General features: G+C 39.1%; 1 protein-coding gene across 2 annotated transcripts in view; it reads left to right on the top strand.

The window, feature by feature from the left end:
• Nucleotides 1-19,878, top strand: part of LOC124723150 (exopolyphosphatase PRUNE1-like) — a 162,577-nt gene that overhangs the window by 114,586 nt on the left and 28,113 nt on the right. The window contains exon 6 of one of the 2 annotated variants that reach the window (XM_047248339.1): nt 17,143-17,346. The exons of the other annotated variant lie outside the window; for it this stretch is intronic. Within the exon in view, the coding sequence (XP_047104295.1) occupies nt 17,143-17,343 (201 nt within the window). The 3' untranslated portion in view covers nt 17,344-17,346. The remainder of the gene's footprint in view (nt 1-17,142; nt 17,347-19,878) is intronic. 2 annotated transcript variants of the gene reach the window in all.

The raw sequence follows: 19,878 nt of genomic DNA, 5'->3' as shown, positions 1-19,878 counted from the left end.
CAGATGTTCTTGCAACAGGGCAGTGAGCTAATCGTTGGTGTTGATTGCATTGTTGTCTGCTTTGTCACTGAGCTGTACTCTCCCTATCTATCTTTTGCAATGATGTTTTCATTATTTATCATGTCAGTAAAAAAAAAAAAAAAAAAAAAAAAATTAGATTGTTGCAACCTTTTTTTTAAAAAAGAGGCTCGGATTATTGGACACTCAAACTATCGAGACTCTACTGAAAAAAAAAAAGAAAAAAAAAATTATGAGGTATTACAACTGGTCGTATCCTCCTCCTACGAGACTTACTGTTCATGTTATATGTTAATGACTTGATTGGCAATCTTAAATAGTAAACTCTGACTTTTTACAGATGATAGTTCTCAAATGAAGTAATATCTAAGTAACTTGGAGTCACAGTTGGAATCAGTCAATTTATACAAATGTCTGGATCCAACACTGTATGGGGATATGAAATGGAATGTTCACATGAGTTCAGTATTAGGTAAAGCAGGTGACAAACATCAATCCATTGGTAAGAGACTGGAAAAGAAGACTTAGTCTACAAAAGTGATTGCATACAAAGCATTTTTGCAATCTCCACTAGAATATTGCTCAAGTGTGTAGAGTCATACCAGATAGGACTAACAGAATATAAACAAAAAATTGCAGCAAGAAGAGTCACAGGTTTGTTTGACTCATGACAGAATTCCGTGGAAATGCTAGAAAACCTGAACTGGCATATGCTTGAAGATAGACATAACTGTACTGCGAAAACCTATTTAACGAAGTTTCAAGAATCCATTTTAGATGAGGAATCTAGAAATATAACACACTGGTGTGCAAAACTTAAGGATGAAAGTAACTCCCATGATGTGTCAGGCAAAGTAACATAATTCAATGAAATTTTTAACAGAAATGACACTTTCATTCAAAGACAATAATTGCACTGAAGTTATTGTGATCCACAATGATCCCCTGGATGTTACAAAAGGCTAGACGTGGTTCTTGGTAGGGTGTGAGGTCACAAGAGACGACAATGGGTACTTTGCATTTTTTAAATGTAGTGTAGGTCCATGTCAGGTGATATAGGATTTAGGTTTCCTCTGTAATGACTTTACCAAGAAAGATACTGTGGTTATTGTGGGTGGGCCAGCAACAGTATTGGCAGAGATGCTGGGTACAGTATAAAGTGAGTATTAATGTGATCTAATAAAGATTGCATCAGCATCAATACATCATTTGAATACTTCTGTCAGGAGAGTTAACTGGGAGTTGGAACAGCTGCTTGGGTCAGGTGGAAGGTCACTTGTTGGTGTTGCTTCTCTTGGTAGGTGAGATTATACAGGGTGGAATAGTAAAAGGTAGCCGTTGTCCTCTTTGAATGTGACTGCAATATTCCGGCTTCTGAAAGAAGGTAAACAGCTACAATGCTGGACAGTTTTATGCAATAATGATCGTTAACATTCTTCTGTCAGCATTCAGTTTATTTCATTAGTGAAGGTAGACATTTCTCTTTGCAGTCTGCCAGATGACTTTCCCAACTAAAGAAAGAATTGAAATTGTGGAAGCATATGTGAAAACAGGTTCGATTAAGGAAACTTCGGAAATGTTTGGGGTCAAATATCTGGATAGAGAACTACCAGCAAAGATAGCAATGCAGAGTCTGTAAAAAGTCAGCATATCTATGGATCTCTGCAAAATATAAAACGACAAAGAATTGCCTCAGTTTGCACACCAGAAGTTATTCGCCGAAGAATTATTCAGAGCCCAAAGTAGTCTACATATAAATTGGCCCAACAGGCGTATGTAAGTAGGAGGAGTTGCCAGCAGATATTGAAAAGTGTTAATTTGAAGCCATATCATGTGATGATTGTGCAGCAATTACAGAAGAATAGCAGTCAGAAACATGTAGATTACTGAACATGGCTTTTGAATAGCACCAGTGATGGTTTGTTCGAACCTTCCCATTGCATCATGAATGATGAAGAATGCTTTCATCTTTCTAGTCACGTTGATTCACAGAATGCGAGGTACTGGACAATGGAGAACCCTAACACTGTATGTCAGCAACCACTCCATGAAGGAAAAAAAAAAAAAAAAAAACTGGCATTTGGTGTGGTGTAACAGGAACGCGTGTCGTTGGCCTGATATTTTTTTGACACTAACCTCACCATAGTTACATATATGGAAAGTTTTGAGACTTTTGTGTTCAACTCACTGAATGTGAAAGATAATACTGCTTCTTCCATCAAGACGGGCAACACGCCACATGTCTAAGGTATCCGTGGAATGAGTCCACGATGTCTTCACTGAGGAACGAACTGTCGGCAAACATTTTTGGTCACCACGTTCGCCATGTCTAACAATGTATGATTTTTTTTTCCTGTGGAGTCACTTGATGAGGAAGGTGTATGAAACATCCACACAGAATACAGGAACTGAAAGACAACATCCACCGTGAAGTTGCTGCCATCAGTATCCGAACTTTATGCTGGATGTATCCGAATATGCTTGGACATGCATGGCAGTATATTGATGTTGCAGGATGTCACTTTCAATATCTTCTGTAAATGTATTTTTCTCTACATTTTTCATTGTAAATAAATGGTAGGTCCATTTCAGCTGTTTGTTTGTGTAATTTCACTGCATTTCCTTTACACTTATGTGGGCTACTTATATCTGTGCCATCCTGTATTGGCATGACCTACATCTCAACAGGAAAGTGCCCTCCGCCACACACCGTTGGGTGGCTTGCGGAGTATCAATGTAGATGTAGAAGGGTTAACTGGCTGGGCTAACAGCAGAAAGTTAAAGGGGGGAAGCATTGCTATGAGTGGGAAAATATCAGTGATCACAGGTATAGAGCAGAAATTTTTTAAATGATAATTAGGACAGAAAGAAGTCAAGTTCTAAGGCAGGACAGGACTGTGAAATGAACCTTTAGTTTGAGAAAGTGACCCAACAGCATAATTTTGGCACATTGGGTCAGCAAACACAGCAGTTGGTTAAAATTTTTTGCTGATCAGCAGAAATTTTATTTCCACCCAGTTTTATCTCAGTCAGTGTGAAATACCAACTACCTTTACTGCATCAAAATATTTGAGGGCCACGTAGTAAAATTAATTAACTGCTTATCTGCATTGATGAATTAGTGTCATCCAACTCAGTTAACATAATAAGCCTCTCTGAATATCATGTGACCACTGGTGTAGATGTGTTAAGTGTTGCAGGATTTAGGTTAGCTTCTCTTTTTTGTAGGGCAGAAATGAAGATGGAGGAGTTGTCACATTCCTCATGAATTGTCATAAATTTAATAACATAGACAGTCATAAAATTTGCATAGAGCAACATATGGAAGTATGTGTAACAGAACTAGAATTTCATAATAAATCATTCCTAATAGTAAGTGTATACTGAGTACCAGCAGGTAAATTCAATCTGTTCATAAATCACTTTGAAGGTGTATTGGCATATTTAACAATAAAAAAGAAATAATTAGTGGCTGCTGATGATTTTAATGCAGATTTTCTTGAAAACTCTTCCTGAAAGAATTTAGTGCAGTTGTAGCATTATCATTCAACTTAATTCATACTGTTAGCTTTCCAATTAGAATAGCTAAGGACTCAAAGATGGCCATTGATAATATCTTTATAGAAATGTGTAATGAACAAAGTTATATTATAAAACCAATAATAAGTAGCCTCTTAGACCATGACAAGCAGGTCCTTTCGCTAAAAATAAATAGTGATCAGGGTATAAAATCTTCAAGAGGGTAGTCAGTAAGCCAAAAATTGATTGTTTTAGGAAACTCCTCAAGGACATGAATTGGAATGGTGCGTACAATGCTCATAGCATGAATGAGAAAGGCAACACTTTTCTTATAATGTCCTTAACATCTTTGAAAACTGCAGAACTAATGCAGATTAGATCAGTCTAAAAAAATTACTCAAGGAATAAAGGTATCCTATACGACAAAAAGGAAACTACATATGTCAGAAATAGCTCTGATGTAAATGCTATATTTTATCATTACAGAACACACAGCAAAATATTGAAGGTGGTAGAAGTAATGTCCACCATAAAAGCCTTGAAATAAAAAAATTCTAGTGGCTATGATAAAATATCAATGAAGTTGATTAAACAGTGTGCCTCTTTGTGACATTTTAAGTTGTTTTGTGTAACCAATCTTTTATCAGTAGACCATTTTTCCGTAGAACATTTCCTAAATGGTTGAAGGAAGTATGCTGAAGTTAAGCCTTTTATAAGAAAGGAGATAAAGAAATACCATCAAACCTTCACCCAGTTTCACTTTTACCTGCATTCTCAAAAAGTGTAGGAAAGATAACATACAGTCATCATCTTAGCCATTTGATCACAAATAAAATATTATCCAAGTCACAGTTTAAATTTCTAAAGGATTCTGATATTGAGAAGGCTATCTACATGTACAGTGAGAATGTACTTAATTCATTAGACAATAAATTACAGGTTACTGGTATATTTTACGATCTGTCAAAGGCATTTGACTGGGTAAATCACCATATCCTTTTAAGGCCAGATTCTCATTCAAATGAGCAAAAAACAGGCAAAGTTTGGAAATTTTTTGAGACTATGAAAAGGCATACAAAGGATCTATTTGGGGATTATGATTGAGCATACTTTGAACTTTCATTTTAGATTTTCAATTTAAAAGCAAATGGTGTGCCTGTAGCTATGATTTGATCAAGGGCCTGCAAGTTTGAAGTACACAGACTGCGTGCAGTGCACCTCCTCAGAAGTTATCTGAAATAAAAAATGAATAACATCAGTTGATACTGTATTAAATTTATGGGAGCTTATACCTGAACACAATGAAATAACCTTAAATTTAATGATATGGTGCTAACTTTGAGTTTGATTTTTGTGTGTTTTTCACTATTTATAGTTTTACAAAATATAGTTAATATTAAAAAATTTCATACATTGTAGGTATCTGCTCCCAAGAAAACTGTTTATTTTTTGGGGTTAAAGGTAGAAGTCAATAGGTTGAACCATTTTTATTTTATACTGCATGCAATATTGAAAAATCATTTCTCAAGCAAAACCTGTTTATGGTTTAGGGAATACTTTTATACGTATTATTAGTTCAATTTGCATAAAAACAACATGTTGTTATATATTTTTGATGTCACTGAACATTAATATGAACTTAGATTTTCAAGATTCAAAACAGCTAATCCAATATGGCAGACCAAACATTATGTTTTGACCAATTTGACAAAAATAAGTGTTTTCATTACTTATGTTTAGTCTGCATTTCCAGAACCATAGATCAACCCTTCCTCTAACTCTTAACTGTTCCTGGAGAGCAAGTCCCTAGTTCTTCTTGGCAAGAAAGGCTGAGCTGGATATGCTGCGGGTGGCAACCTGCTCACGTTATATGTCAGCTTTTTTGTTGAATATGTTTGCATGCATACTGCAGTGTAAATCGTTCTGTGAATGTGCATTATGGCACAACAAGTTTTCTACCTGATCCAGGTGTCTCCTGCTGAGAGCATCCTACAGCGACTGTGACACTACTTCAAACAATGGGCTGCAAAAATTTTTGTAATGCACATATTCAAAAACTCTGTCCTCCTAATATTCTAGACACACACTATATGATCAAAAGTATCCAGACACCTGGCTGAAAATGACTTACAATTTCGTGGTGCCCTCCATCGGAAATGCTGGAATTCAATATAGTGTTAGCCCTCCCTTAGCCTTGATGACCGCTTCCACTCTCACAGGCATCCATTCAATCAGGTGTTGGAAGGTTTCTGGGGGAATGGCAGCCTATTCTTCATGGAGTCCTGCACTGAGAGAGGTATCGATGTCAGTTGGTGAGGCTTGGCATGAAGTCGGCATTCCGAAACATCCCAAAGGTGTTCTAGGATTCAGGTCAGGACTCTGCAGGCCAATCCATTACAGGGATGTTATTGTCGTGTAACCACTCTGCCACAGGCCGTGCATTATAAACAGGTGCTCGATTGCGTTGAAAGATGCAGTTGCCATCCCCGAATTACTCTTCAACAGTGGGAAGCAAGAAGGTGCTTAAAACATCAATGTAGGCCTGTGCTGTGATAGTGCCACACAAAGCAACAAAGGGTGCAAGCCCCCTCCACAAAAAACATGACCACACCATTACACCACGAGCTCCAAATTTTACTGTTGGCACTACAAACACTGGGAGATGACGTTCACTGGGCATTCGCCATACCCACACCCTGCCATTGGATCGCCACATTGTGTACCGTGAATCGTCAGTCCACACAATATTTTTCCACTGTTCAATCATCCAATGTTTACGCTTCTTACACCAAGCGATGCATCGTTGGGCATTTATCGGTGTGATGTGTGGCTTATGAGCAGCCGCTCAACCATGAAATCCTTGTTTTCTTACCTCCCGCCTAACTGTCATAGTACTTGCAGTGGATCCTGATGCAGTTTGGAATTCCTGTGTGATGGTCTGGATAGATGTCTGCCTATTACACATTACGACCTTCTTCAACTGTCGGTGTTCTCTTGTCAGTCAACAGATGAGGTCGGCCTGTATGCTTTTGTGCTGTGATGTGTCCCTTAACGTTTCCACTTCACTATCACATCAGAAACAGTGGACCTAAGGATGTTTAGGAGTGTGGAAATCTCATGTACAGACATATGATATGGAGTACCTGGCAGTAGGTGGCAGCACAATGCACCTAATACGAAAAACATATGTTTTTAGTGGTGTCCAGACACTTTTGATCTCATAGTGTATATACCTTTAAAAAATGCAATAAAAATCGAATTTTCAACCATTTTGAAGAGAATCTGGACTTCAGCAAATTAGAACATTACAGTGTAACAGGAAATAGTGCAGGACGGTTGAAATCGTATATCTCCAACAGAAAATAAAGGGTGTCAGAGGAAAGAGACATGTATTAAGCTATCAGGTACCATCTAGCTGGGAACCAATAACATGTGGTGTGCCCCAAGGTTCCATGTATTAGGGCCCTTACATTTTCATGTGTATACCAATGACCTTTCGTTAGTAACATTACCAGATGCTAAGTTTGTTTTGTTTGCAGATGATAAAAACATTGCCATTAATACTAAATGAAGTATAGCCATAGAAGGATCCATTTGAGCAGTTGCGAGTGGGCTCATGCTCATGCGCAGTTGAGTCGCATGCGAGTAATATCTTTTTCAGTATTAGACAATGACATTCCAATTTTTCATGTAGCAAAACATTTAACGTACTTTGATGAAGTAATAGATCCCTTTGCAGAAAGGAAAGCACACCATGTAAAGCTGTAGCAAGATAAGAGAGAAAAAAATGCTAAGACCTAAGAATTGAAGAAATGTGTACTGTCTTGCTTGTCTCTTGTCTTTATGTTTCCTATATTTAATTTTATGTCACACAAAAAGCAAATTATTAGTTAATAGGCAATAAAGAGTGCAAATTTTCTGGATAGTTCCTATCCTCCCGGTTACAAATGATCCCATCCAGTATTAATGAGAGAGAAGGAGGGGGGGGGGGGCAGGATGTGAAATTGGCTGACTGCCAACTGTGAGCAGGAGAGCCACCACAGGACATTTTAATTTCCACTGTCGTGAATATAGTTTGATTGCATCCGTTACAATATATACAGATTTGAATTCCACACAGTGAAATACACGTGCGATAGAAGAATGCTGTATGAAGAGGCGTGGCACTGTCTTTGGCAGACTTAAGTCCAAATTACATGTTTTACATTTCCTCGAACATATAAGTTTTATGTATCAGACATCTTCAGGATGATGTGTGCTACAAATTGAACATTTTTTTAAAAGTCGATTTTTTAAATTTCTGTCGTCCTATCTCAAACACTTGGGGGAGGGGGGGGGGGTCGGAAATATCATAGATCCAGGCCAGATATGCAGAGCAGTCTGAGCTGTAGTTAGGAGGTGCGTAGTCTCCATGTGACCCGTGTTTACACTTAGTGATTTTGCTGTTTCCTCTTCATTTACTGCTGTCACGTCAAATTAAAACAAAATGAATGTCTGTGGCCAGGAGCTATCAAGTGAATTAAAATACATCCACATAATTACAGAGAGCTAAAATGTTATTAGTTTCCGATCTTATTTTATTTCCACCTTCTGACAGTCAAGCATTAATCACCTTGTAGAACATTGAAGTTGTTTTTGTTGGCTTGCAAAAGACGTTTGGCTTTTATTGATCTTCTCTGCCGAGGCAGTCAATTTATTTGAAATGAAGTGTTTAATTCTTCGCTATTGGCTAGTTTCTACTGTTCATTGCATTTCAAGTGCACATTTTCATCTTTCAGAACATATAGCATTATGCCATAATATAGAACCAAACATGAGATAATACCGTACTGGTACTCCAAGAAAATTCACAACCGATAACCACACTGAAAAGCTTAATATGAGATTGAGGCTTACTTCATTGAGAATCTGGACACACGAATGTGCTATAGAAGCCGAATTATGCATTTTAGTATGGTTCACGAAATTCTGATGCTCTTGGAGTACCCTCTGATGTCTTCCAGAATGAGATTTTCACTCTGCAGCGGAGTGTGCGCTGATATGAAACTTCCTGGCAGATTAAAACTGTGTGCCCGACCGAGACTCGAACTCGGGACCTTTGCTTTTCGCGGGCAAGTGCTCAACCATCTGAGCTACCGAAGCACGACTCACGCCCGGTACTCACAGCTTTACTTCTGCCAGTATCTCGTCTCCTACCTTCCAAACTTTACAGAAGCTCTCCTGCTGGTGGAGCACTTACCCGCGAAAGGCAAAGGTCCCGAGTTCGAGTCTCGGTCGGGCGCACAGTTTTAATCTGCCAGGAAGTTTCTCTGATGTCTTGTTTCTATTATGACATAATGTAAGATCTTTTAATGTTTTACACATGTGAACATACAGGCTTTCTTACATCATTGTAGCTGCGCAAGCGTGGTGACACCTGTTATCTGACACTCGGGCAACTACTGAAATGAACCTATTTCTAACAGGTCGTGGGAAAATATTGCGAATGGTGGTTTGAAAAGCATTAAGCGTAGTTTACACAACGACTTTGGGTTGCGCCACTTGTTGTATGGAATGAGTTGCATGCAAATGGTTTCATATGTGACTGTAGACATGGCAAAGCCAGCATACACTTCAGTTTCATCATTTTGTGAGTTCCTGAGTCGTGTCTGAAATAAAAGTTTCGGCAGCTACATGTCGCATGAGTTGTGATGGAGTTAAAGCTTGTTGCGTGGAATCGCTGCATAAGAAAGAAATAAGAAACGTATTTTGATTCATGACTGGATGAAGAAAAGATGGCAGCTCGGTTGCTCAGCAACCTTGCTAAAATAATTTATAATGGAAGACCCAAGAAGTTCCTTTAATAATCTTAGAATGTCACCAGAACTGTTCATGTTTCTTCTAAATAGAGTTAATTATGCGATAAGGAAAATATACTGTGATGCATGAAGCTCTGTTGCCAGAACTGAAATTACATATCACATTGTGTGCATTACAATTGAGAACATTTGGCACACTAAGAAGGTGCAGTTTTAGTTGGTGATGACGCTTTTTCATTAACACCAATAATTAATAACATTAACACCAATAATTAATAACATTAACATCAATAATTATTAACACCAACATCAATAATTATTAACACCAATACTTACTAACATTAACACTAATAATTATTAATATTAACAGCAATAATTATTCGAAGCAGGCTGCATTAAGAAGAGAATGGTTTGCAAACTACTGTCATGAAGATAATCTGTACAGTGGCAATACTTCAACATTCAAACGTACATGAATGAGGAATACTGCTACGATATTTTAAATATATGAATATTGAATAAAGAATTCAACTTCTTGATTTGTGTACCCTTCCCTCCCATCAGCAATATTCCTTAAAAAAGTGTCGGCCAGCTCAAATGATGGGATTTTAGTCTTGTAGACTAGAGCATTCCCACAGCCAGAATTGTACTTTGTTGCATTTTTCTTAATTCAGTTGTATATCTGCTCTGCACATGACAGTCTCGGGAGCAGCAGTATGTTGCTTATTTTTGTAATCCACATCACTGAAATCCCACAAACACCTATGCAAAGCATAGATATTCAAAAAGAAAATGTTATTCTCCATTCCACACTTCATATTTCAGTTTGTCCACACACTATGAACACACACAACCTCAAAACGCTTGCAACTATTGTCACTAAAGTTGGAACATGCCGAAAGTGTTTAGTTTCACCGAGTTGGGCAAAACACGCATGTACAGTGGCTGGTAGCACAGTTGCCTGCAGCCTTGAGTTGTCGTGTAAACTAGGCTTTACTTTCAAAGTCATTTTCCTTTTATGCAAGATGAACTATGTACGATGAATTTCATAAATCACAGTGTGTTTGACTCATTTAAAATCGAGTCTTTGAGGGTGAGCCATTTAGAAGAATTTCGAGCCCAGAAGATCAGAGATTTATGTCGTTATTAAACATTTTACTGGCATGTTTGTGTGATGTATCTTAAAGTGTAACACACGCAAAAAAGATCAACATTATATGTAAAAGCTTAGCTTCTCTTGCAGCTTATTAATCTGTAGGTAGTGGAGAGCGGGCATGGTAATTACAACGATTTATAATCATTACTATTAAAAACAGTCTTGATCACGATTTATTTTATAAGGTGACCGGTTTCGACCACTACTGTGGTCATCTTCAGACCATTGAGTGGAAACCCCTTTCTGTTGGAGAATCTCCAACAGAAAGGGGTTTCCACTCAATGGTCTGAAGATGACCACAGTAGTGGTCGAAACCGGTCACCTTATAAAATAAATCGTGATCAAGACTGTTTTTAATAGTAATTATTTACAAGACATTGATCACTGCTGTTCCCATAATGCATTCAAAAGTGATTTATAATCACTTGCACTTCCATCACTTACTATGAATACTTTAATTCTCGCAGCATATACGCAATGCGTGAAACATGGAGCGCCTACTACAGAGAACTGATGAGGCAAATACACAGTTGTTCTCGCTGTGGTATGGTAGTAATATTATTGGGGGGTGAGCCAGTGGTTCTACATCCTCACATATCTTGGAGATCAATATTACATGTGAACGAGTTGCTTTCTTTGTAGCAAAAATATGTATATTAATTTAAACCATTAACTTTTCCTATTTGTGTGTTTGCACTACGTAACAGTGATGTTGCTATTGGCTGACTACATCACGTGTCCTATACTGTGAATATCCGCCGTCATCGGCTGGCAAGATAATGTGACATGAGCTGTAATTGGTTTACAAAAGTGCAACACAATCTCAATTTCAATGCCTCGGAAAGTAACACGCAGTGTTTGGTGGAATTCGCATTTATACTTTCGTAATGCGAAAATATGCAGCGTACATGTTGCTGCAGATCAAAGATCTTTCCAAAAATTCCCCCCCCCCCCCCCCCCCCCCCCCCACCCCCCCCCCTCCCTACTTTCATTTTCTAAAGTGCTGAGAAGTTGTACGCCGATGTATAAAAACTGTAGCCATGCAAAGGACTGATAACTTTTACAGTTCTGAGGGAAAGTAGACTGTCAGTTAACACAGAAAAAGTGTATTTTCACCCAAGAGAAAATGTATTTTTAACCGGGAAATCTGGGAAAAGTTCAGAAATTTTTTTTCCTCGTCCGTGTACACATCCTGTTATAAACAACATTGATTGGTTAGTGTACCATGTTCAGAGATTCAGAGGTCAATATGCCGCTGCAATATTATGCCTTCCCACACCACAACACCTCAACCACCAAAAAAGCCATGTTCAGCAATGCTGTAGGTACCCTCATATGGCAAGAGATGGGAATGTGTAATGCACCCAGGAACATTGCATATTTATTTCAGTTACTATGTGTGGTATGCTCTAGCAGTTGTTTCTGTGTATGGTCCAAGTTTCAGTGAGCTATGTTACTTGGCAGTGACACATCATGTGAAAGTTACTTTCATTTTCTAAGTTTTGCACACCAGTGTACAAGCCTCCACTTGTACCCTCTGTGGGCACTTGACAGTGATATGCAAAGTATGGATGTAATTTCAGGTGCTAAGGTACTTTAGAGATGTTGCTTATTTACTTATTCAGGTACTGAGTTGAACAAAATATAAATATTCAATGTTGTTGTTGTTCAAAATTGTTTGGTTTTTCAGTGATGACAGAGTAGTTACGTGTGGGCATGAAGGGAAGTGTGTAGGGTACTGTTACTTCTGTTAATAGAGTCTTAATTCTCCAAATTTACGTGTACAATTGTTTCACAATATTATAACATGCTGTTGAAACTTTTTAGTTTCCAGCTGTGAAAATGAGGCTTTGTGTGTAGAGGTCTTGTAATATCCGTCTTGTAAATTTTTTGACAGTTTCATCTGAGAGTAAATGATAGCAACTAAAATTGGTTAAAAAAAGGGAAGTGCATTATATGAAATTGCTTTTCGTGGAAGGAAACAGCAAATCATTATAGTGAAAACTACAGAGGACAAAATTTACAGGAAAGTGGAAATAGAATTCTTTAACTATTCAGTTGTTTTGGCTATATGCCCAAAAAGCAACTGTTGAGGAGATAGCATAATTGTGGCGTTCCAAAAAAAGTAGCTATTGACATTAAAATAATGCTGAAACAGTGGTATTATTTGTCACCAGCTGGCTATATGCAAGTCTGAATGAAACCTCTAGTTTTTTTTACACAAGACACACAGAATATGCTTCATAATGGAAATGGTAAAGAAATTTTCTGCAAATAAATATATTTCTGTAGACGAACCTTGGTATACTCTCAGTATGTTAAATAGTGTCAGAATTTCATGACTTCAAATATAGAATTTTAGCTATCTCTTTCTTATTCTAAACAATTTAGGAATATAGGAGATGACTCACCTAAAGGCAAAAGTGGCTGCATCATCAACAGATACATACACAAAAGGTACAGAGCTTTACTTTGCTAGCTTTCGCAATGGGATTCCTTTCTCAAGCTGTTGGAGAAAAACACACACACACAGCACACACACACACACACACACACACACACACACACACCCCTATCTCCCTCCATTGTGCTTATTCGACTGCCTCATGGTCCCTGGTGAGTGTAGTGGGTTGAGGTTGGGGTGCAGTGTAGGGTGGGGTGAGAGATGGAGAGAGGCGGGAGGCATGGAGGGGTTGGGACGAAGTGCCTAGTCACTTGTGGGACAGTATAGAGCAGTCCGTGAGCTAACTGGGGGGGGGGGGGGGGGGGTTGCAGGTGGAGGGGACATGTGGCAGACGGCTGAGCACTAAATTTCACAGACTAGGACATGAGATGGCAGCACACAACTAGCTGACATGTATTGAGTGGGGTGATGGGAAAGGGGCATTGTGTGTCTGTATCCCCCCCCCCCCCCTCTTCCACACACACACACACACACACACACACACACACCATTTGGTGGTTGGTGGGGGGTGGGGGACAGAGAGCTTAGGTTTAGGCCAGGGACATTACAGGAGTGAAGGACGTGCTGTAAGGATAGTTCCCATCTGTGCGTTGTGGACTGGGTGGTCCACCTTGTTTTTGGCAACTGTTTGACATTTGACGTTCATTCCAGTTGACAGCTGGTTGGTTGTCATACCAATGTAAAACACTGTGCAGTGGTTGCAGTGGAGCTGATATATAACATAGCTGCTTTCTCAGGTGTGCTGGGGTAGGTCCTCACATCCATCCGAAGAACAAACCACAAAGAAGTGTCCCCTTGTCATCCAATACTATCCAGGACTGGAAGGACTGAACCACGTCCTTCGTCAGGGCTTTGATTGACTATCATGCTCTGAAATGAGGAACATCCTACCCAAGTTACTTCCATCCCATCCCAAAGAGGTGTTACATCTCAACATCCTAGCCCATCACAATGCCACTCCCACTCCCAATCCCCTTTCACAGGGATCGTACCCTTGTGGAAGATCCAGATGCAAGACCTGCCCGATCCACCTACTCCAGTCCAGTCACGGGTTTATCCTACCCCATCAGAGGTCGGACCACCTCTGAAAGCAGCCATGTTATATACTAGCTCAGCTGCAACGACTGAACAGTGTTTTACATTGGTCTGACAACCAACCAGCTGTCAACCAGAATGAACGGCCAATGTCAAACTGTTGCCAAAAACAAGGTGGACCACTCAGTTGCATAACATGCAGCAAAGCACAAGAAGTGAAATTTCAATGGCTGCTTCACAACCCGTGCCATCTGGACCCTCCCCAGCACCACCAGCTTTTCTGAGCTGCATAGATGGGAGCTATCCTTACAACACATCCTTTGCTCCTGTAACCTCCCTGGCCTAAACCTAAGGTAACTAGCTGTCTCCCCACCTCCCCACCAAATTTTGTGTGTGTGTGTGTGTGTGTGTGTGTGTGTGTGTGTGTGTGTGTGTGTGTGTCACAACACCCCTTTCCCATTACCCCCCCTGCCCTAGTCTGTGAAATTGGGTGCTCGGTCGTCTGCCATATGCCGCCACTACCTGCACTCCTAGCTAACTCATGGATGAATCTCCACTCTCCCACGAGCAACTAGACGCTTCCCCCCAATCCCTCGCTGCCTCTCGCATCTCTCCATTCTTCACCCCACCCCCACCCCACACTGCAACCCCACCTAACTCATGTACATTCACCATGGGCCAGGAAAGAGTAGGCAGTTGAATGAGCACAATGTATGGAAACAGGCGTGTGTGTGTGTGTGTGTGTGTGTGTGTGTGTGTGTGTGTGTGTGTGTGTGTGTGTGTGTGCGCGTGCATGCACGTGTTTCTCCTACAGCTTGAGAAAGGAAGCTAGCATAGTAAAGCTCTACACCTTTTGTTGACGATGCAGCACTTCTGCCTTTAGGTGAGTCATCTCGTTTGTTCCTAAATAATTAGTTATTCTCCACCAGAACTTTCTGTACATTATTATTGTAAACAGTACTTTTATTGACTATTGATTTGGGTTGTACTATTATTAGACAAGTGGTTTTATTAATACTTTGGGGCAGTGGTTTTTTTTACACAGTCTGTTTTGCCTGTAGTTGTTTGTAAAAGGTACCTGTTGTAGAATGAGCTTCCACAAGACTTTACTGGAGTTACAATAGAGAAAGACAGGTGACAATGACCTGCAGAAATAGATGACTGATATATCTTAGCAGACACTAAACTGATGCTTCAGAACTTCAGAAGGAAACATTAGTGCCATTGGAGAAAACATTAAGTGTGTGAAGATAATCAGTAGGTCATCTTACAGAATTAAGACATTATTGGTAAAGTTACTTGGAAATAATTGGAGTTAAGATTATTGCTTTTCAATCCATGTTCTTAAATCTTATTTTTTATTTTATGTGCATGTAATACTTCCTCAGGATATATAGATAAATTAAGGGAAAAAGCAACCACTCACCTACAGTGGATTGATGCATGCAGCACAGAGGTACGCAACAGAAACCAGCATTAACACTACCTTTCAAACACTAGCTCTCTCTCTCTCTCTCTCTCTCTCTCTCTCTCTCTCTCTCTCACACACACACACACACATGCACACTCACTCTCCTGTAGCCATGGCAAGTCCAAATAGTCTTGTTGTGGCAATGGGTGTGTACATTTGGGTGTCTTGGTAATATGTAGGAATGTGTGTACTTTAGTTAGAAAAAGAGCTAGTGCTCAAAAGTTGGTAAACTGAATAGTCTTGCCATGGCCACAGGAGTGTGTGTTTGTGCCCCATGTATGGATTTGCTTAATTTGAGTGGTTGCATTTCCCTTGTTTTACATATTGCTTCATTCAGGAATTTCCATTGTTTTCATACATTGCCCCGGAAACAGATTTCTATGTTATTTTCAGCTCATACATCAAAATGTCATAATATTTTGGTTCTGTCACTGGCTGTGGTAGTCTAGAGGAAATAGCATAGACACTGGCCCTGGAGGTCCTGGGTTCAGTCCCAGACAGGAGCAGGGATTTTTCCTCGTTCAAGTCCATCCAGGATGGCTCTAGGTCCACTCAAGCTACATTCAAATGAGTACCAGGGATCTTTCCCAGAATTTAAAGGTGGTTGATGCGATGATCCCGCCAACCTCTTTCTCCTAGTGCTGTTGTGCATTTAGGCCAATAATCTGGTCACAGGCATTCAGCACAGACTTTCACCTTGGTTCAGTCTGTATCTTTCTGTTAAGAAAGATGTGGCATTTGTACTGGCACTTCGTCTTATGTCACTGGAGGTGGAGAAAAAGCAGAAGTTTGTAAAACATATCATTCATACATTGAAGTGTATGAATATCAAATTAGGATCCGTCTGTTTCATTTGAATGATGGTAGTAGTTTTGGGTTATGTAGGACGCTTGTGTGATTTTCTTTGGCCCATTCTTGCAGTGCTGCGTCAATCTTATGATTTTGTGTTCCTGTGTGATATCATCAGTTATTATATTGTGTGATATCATCAGTTACTATTTTGTGTGATATTTTAGCAGGTAGCTTGATGCTGAAATCAGCACCTTGTGGATTGTGTGTGCACTTGTTTAATGGCCTTTGACTTCCATAATTAGAACTTCCACCTAAGTGACAGCTTGTGATAGGATCTGTATACTATGTTGAACAACATTGGTAATTTTGTATTTGTGGTGGTGTCTGATAACAATTTGCATTTTGATTATTCTTATTCTGCTTGTGTAGATCTTGATGGTGACAGGAGTTCTATATTCCCTGAAATAACAGCCAACTTTGCTCCTACAAAGAACACAGACAGTGATTTTAGTGTGAAATGTTTAGGAGGCATTCTAGCTGTTTGCCCAGAAAATGAGTGATTTTTGCATTGATCAAGTTTCTCTAGTGAGTTATGAACTTGCAGGAGGAATGTTTCTTGTTCCCCTTGAATAAGCGAAGCTACTCCACAGGGCAAGTGGCTTTCATTTTCATTTGGTGTGGTAGAGGACTTTGTTTCCAAAATTAATGTTTATTTACATAATGCAAATTGTAGTTATCAGATTATTGTGATGGTCCAACCATCACATATGGTATAGTATTTTCATGTTTATGATGATGCATGTCAACTTTTGTGTTGAGTATATTAATGATGGTAGGTCAAATAATGTTTTATAAGCTAATTTGTTTTGTTTCCTAAATTTTTTATCAGCTGACAGATAGCCTGACAAAATCTAAGACTCCCAATCTTCAGCTTCAACCCATAAAAAATTTTTCTGACAGTGGAAAGGTAGTACTTTTTCGGCAGCTGAATAAAGATGCTTCACGGAAACAGATAGTACCTTTGGTGAAACAGGCAGTCATAAATTATGAAAGAACACACAGTCCAGGTTGTAGTTCTACCAGAAGCTGAGAGGTGAGTCCTAAGTCAAATAGTGTGTGCTCTCTGTTGTAGTAGGTAAAGACTTCCAGGTCTACACTTGACTAGATGATTCCTAATAAGGTATCATTTTTAAATACATGAAACACCAAGACATCTGAATATTTTCACGTAGTGTAATCATTGTGGGGTAACATGCAGTTACATTGTGCAGCCAATCTACAAGGAGTTTCATGATGGTCCTAACAAATTTTGAGGGACAATTGGCCACAAACTGAGGATCGTTTTTGGTGAAGGAACATACTGTTTTTACTCCATCATTAATCAGTGTGATGCTTTTGTCATGGTACACAATACACAGTATGCAGCTGGCAGTTATTTTTCTGCTGTTTAGCCCTCTGTGTGCTTTATCATTTGTTGTTTACATGTAAAGGTACAGATTAAACATGGATTGTGAATTGTTTAAGCCCAGTGGTATGATTAAGTATTACAGTGAAGCGAGAGGTAATAGAAGTCACACTTACTGTGCCTATGAACATTAGTTTCTTAACTGGAGGCATTCATTTTATATATCTTTGCTGCACTTTATCAATCTCTCCAAGAAAGTCTTCATCCTCATGTTGTCAATAGAAGGGATGCTGTGAGAACACCAGGTTTAGAAGATGCGATGATAGTTTTAGTAATGCGCCTTCAACCAGCACACTTGCTGTGGCATGTTCAGTGGATATTGCTGGAGTACAGCGTATATGTGTGTACCTTCAGAAGCTTCAGGCACTAGGACCTTTCAATTTCAATAATCAAATGGAGTTTGTGCAGTGGTTCCTTCATCAAAATGCTAATGATGCTTTCTTTCACACACACACGAGTGTTATTTACAGATGGTGGGCCTACTTCCCACAAGCTCATTGTTTTAACAGTAAGAACAGACTGGAAAAGCCCACATGTGATTGTTATTGGGTCTGTTTCTATGAACATTTTGGATGGAATTGTTGGTAATCATATCGTAAAAACTGTACTTCTTTCCGCACAATACAGTGGAGCGCCTGACCATCAGTTTTTGCATGTCAGGTGTATGGTGTACATTATTCCAATTGCCACCATAGCTGAACAGATTGCAAGAATCATCAACATGTTCCACAGTGTGAAAGAGAATTCTGCCATTCTTCATGCATGATGGAAATGGATGGTAATTTCTACGAAGCTAAGCATGTCATGAAGCTCAAAATTGACTGTTGGAACATCTGCTGTTAATTTATGCACATAACTGATGAAAAAAGGGAATGAAAAAGACTGTATTGCTTAACAATAAATGATAGCCTGTGTGTGATCCATCACTCCTTGAATTTTGTTGATGCCACCCTAATACATCCTGTAGTTAGAAAGGGCCATAAGAATATATGTGCTGCTGAGTTTTTCAAGCATTTCGACCACTGAATTATGGTCAGATGCTATCACTATTGCAACAGCATATTCTTTATTTAAAATACTGTATATATGAGTGCAAAGTTTAATTACTGATATTTACAATGTTTATTAGGATCATAATTTCAGTAAAACTTGCAGATGATATATGAATTGCTTTAATGGAGATTAATTGCTGTAGAAATAAGTAAGCAAGATTTCTAAAATTATAATTATTGTGGGTGCAGTCTATATTCGTTGATATGTGGGGTGAGAAGGAAACGAACCTCCCGAACAGAAGCATCATTTTGTTAACCCTCCGTTGCTCACACAGATGACACTCGTCGTCCACATGACTTTCCCGCTCAATTTGTCTGACAGGGCTGGACAGAGTTCGCACCATTTTCAGTACCTTTCTGTTAACTCCCCGGCTGTTAGCTCCATTCATTGTGTATGAAACATTATTATAGTCTTGGAGGACACTGGTCGTCAGCGCGAGCTCTGCTACCAGAATGTGAATCAAAGTAAGTCTATATTACTTTATTGCTTTCCTAGATTCAGTCGATCTTTCATGTGCGTAAATTTAGGAGTATGGAAAGTGATTGCAGTTATCTCTCGTGTTACCTAGTATTCCCTTTATTTTTAGACTGTACAGGAAATGACAAAGGCAAAAACACCTCGGACAGAGTTTAGTAGAGATCCTAATGTATGGCTGGAATGGTTCAATGAGCTGAGTTAAGAAGATGCTCTCAGTGATAGCATTGACTCAGAGACTGAGGATTGTGTTCATGAAAGCGGTCATGATTCAGGAACAGAACAAAAAGTGTCAGAAAATGATAAATATGAGTCACAGGAAGTAGTAACTCAAGAGGATGCATTTTCTTAGGGAAAGATGGAATAACTAAATGGAGGAAAAATAAATATCCCACGAATGTTAGAAGTAGATCTTGTAATATTATTACCACTTGCCTGGACCAAAAAATCAAGCTCATATAAAGAAGACAGAAATAGAAATTCTGAATTTGTTCTTGGATGAAAACATAATAAGCATCATCACAACATGCTCTAATATATACATCAATGAAGTTCGTGGTAACCTCTCTAGGGAAAAGGATGCTAAAGAAACAGATGTGATAGCATTCAGAGCTTTCATTGCTTCGTTATATC

The sequence above is a fragment of the Schistocerca piceifrons genome, chromosome X, assembly GCF_021461385.2.
Source record: "Schistocerca piceifrons isolate TAMUIC-IGC-003096 chromosome X, iqSchPice1.1, whole genome shotgun sequence".
In the NCBI taxonomy this organism is placed as follows: domain Eukaryota; kingdom Metazoa; phylum Arthropoda; class Insecta; order Orthoptera; family Acrididae; genus Schistocerca; species Schistocerca piceifrons.
The sequence above is the reverse complement of the archived record's forward strand: the minus strand, read 5'-3'. Positions and strand labels throughout refer to the sequence as shown.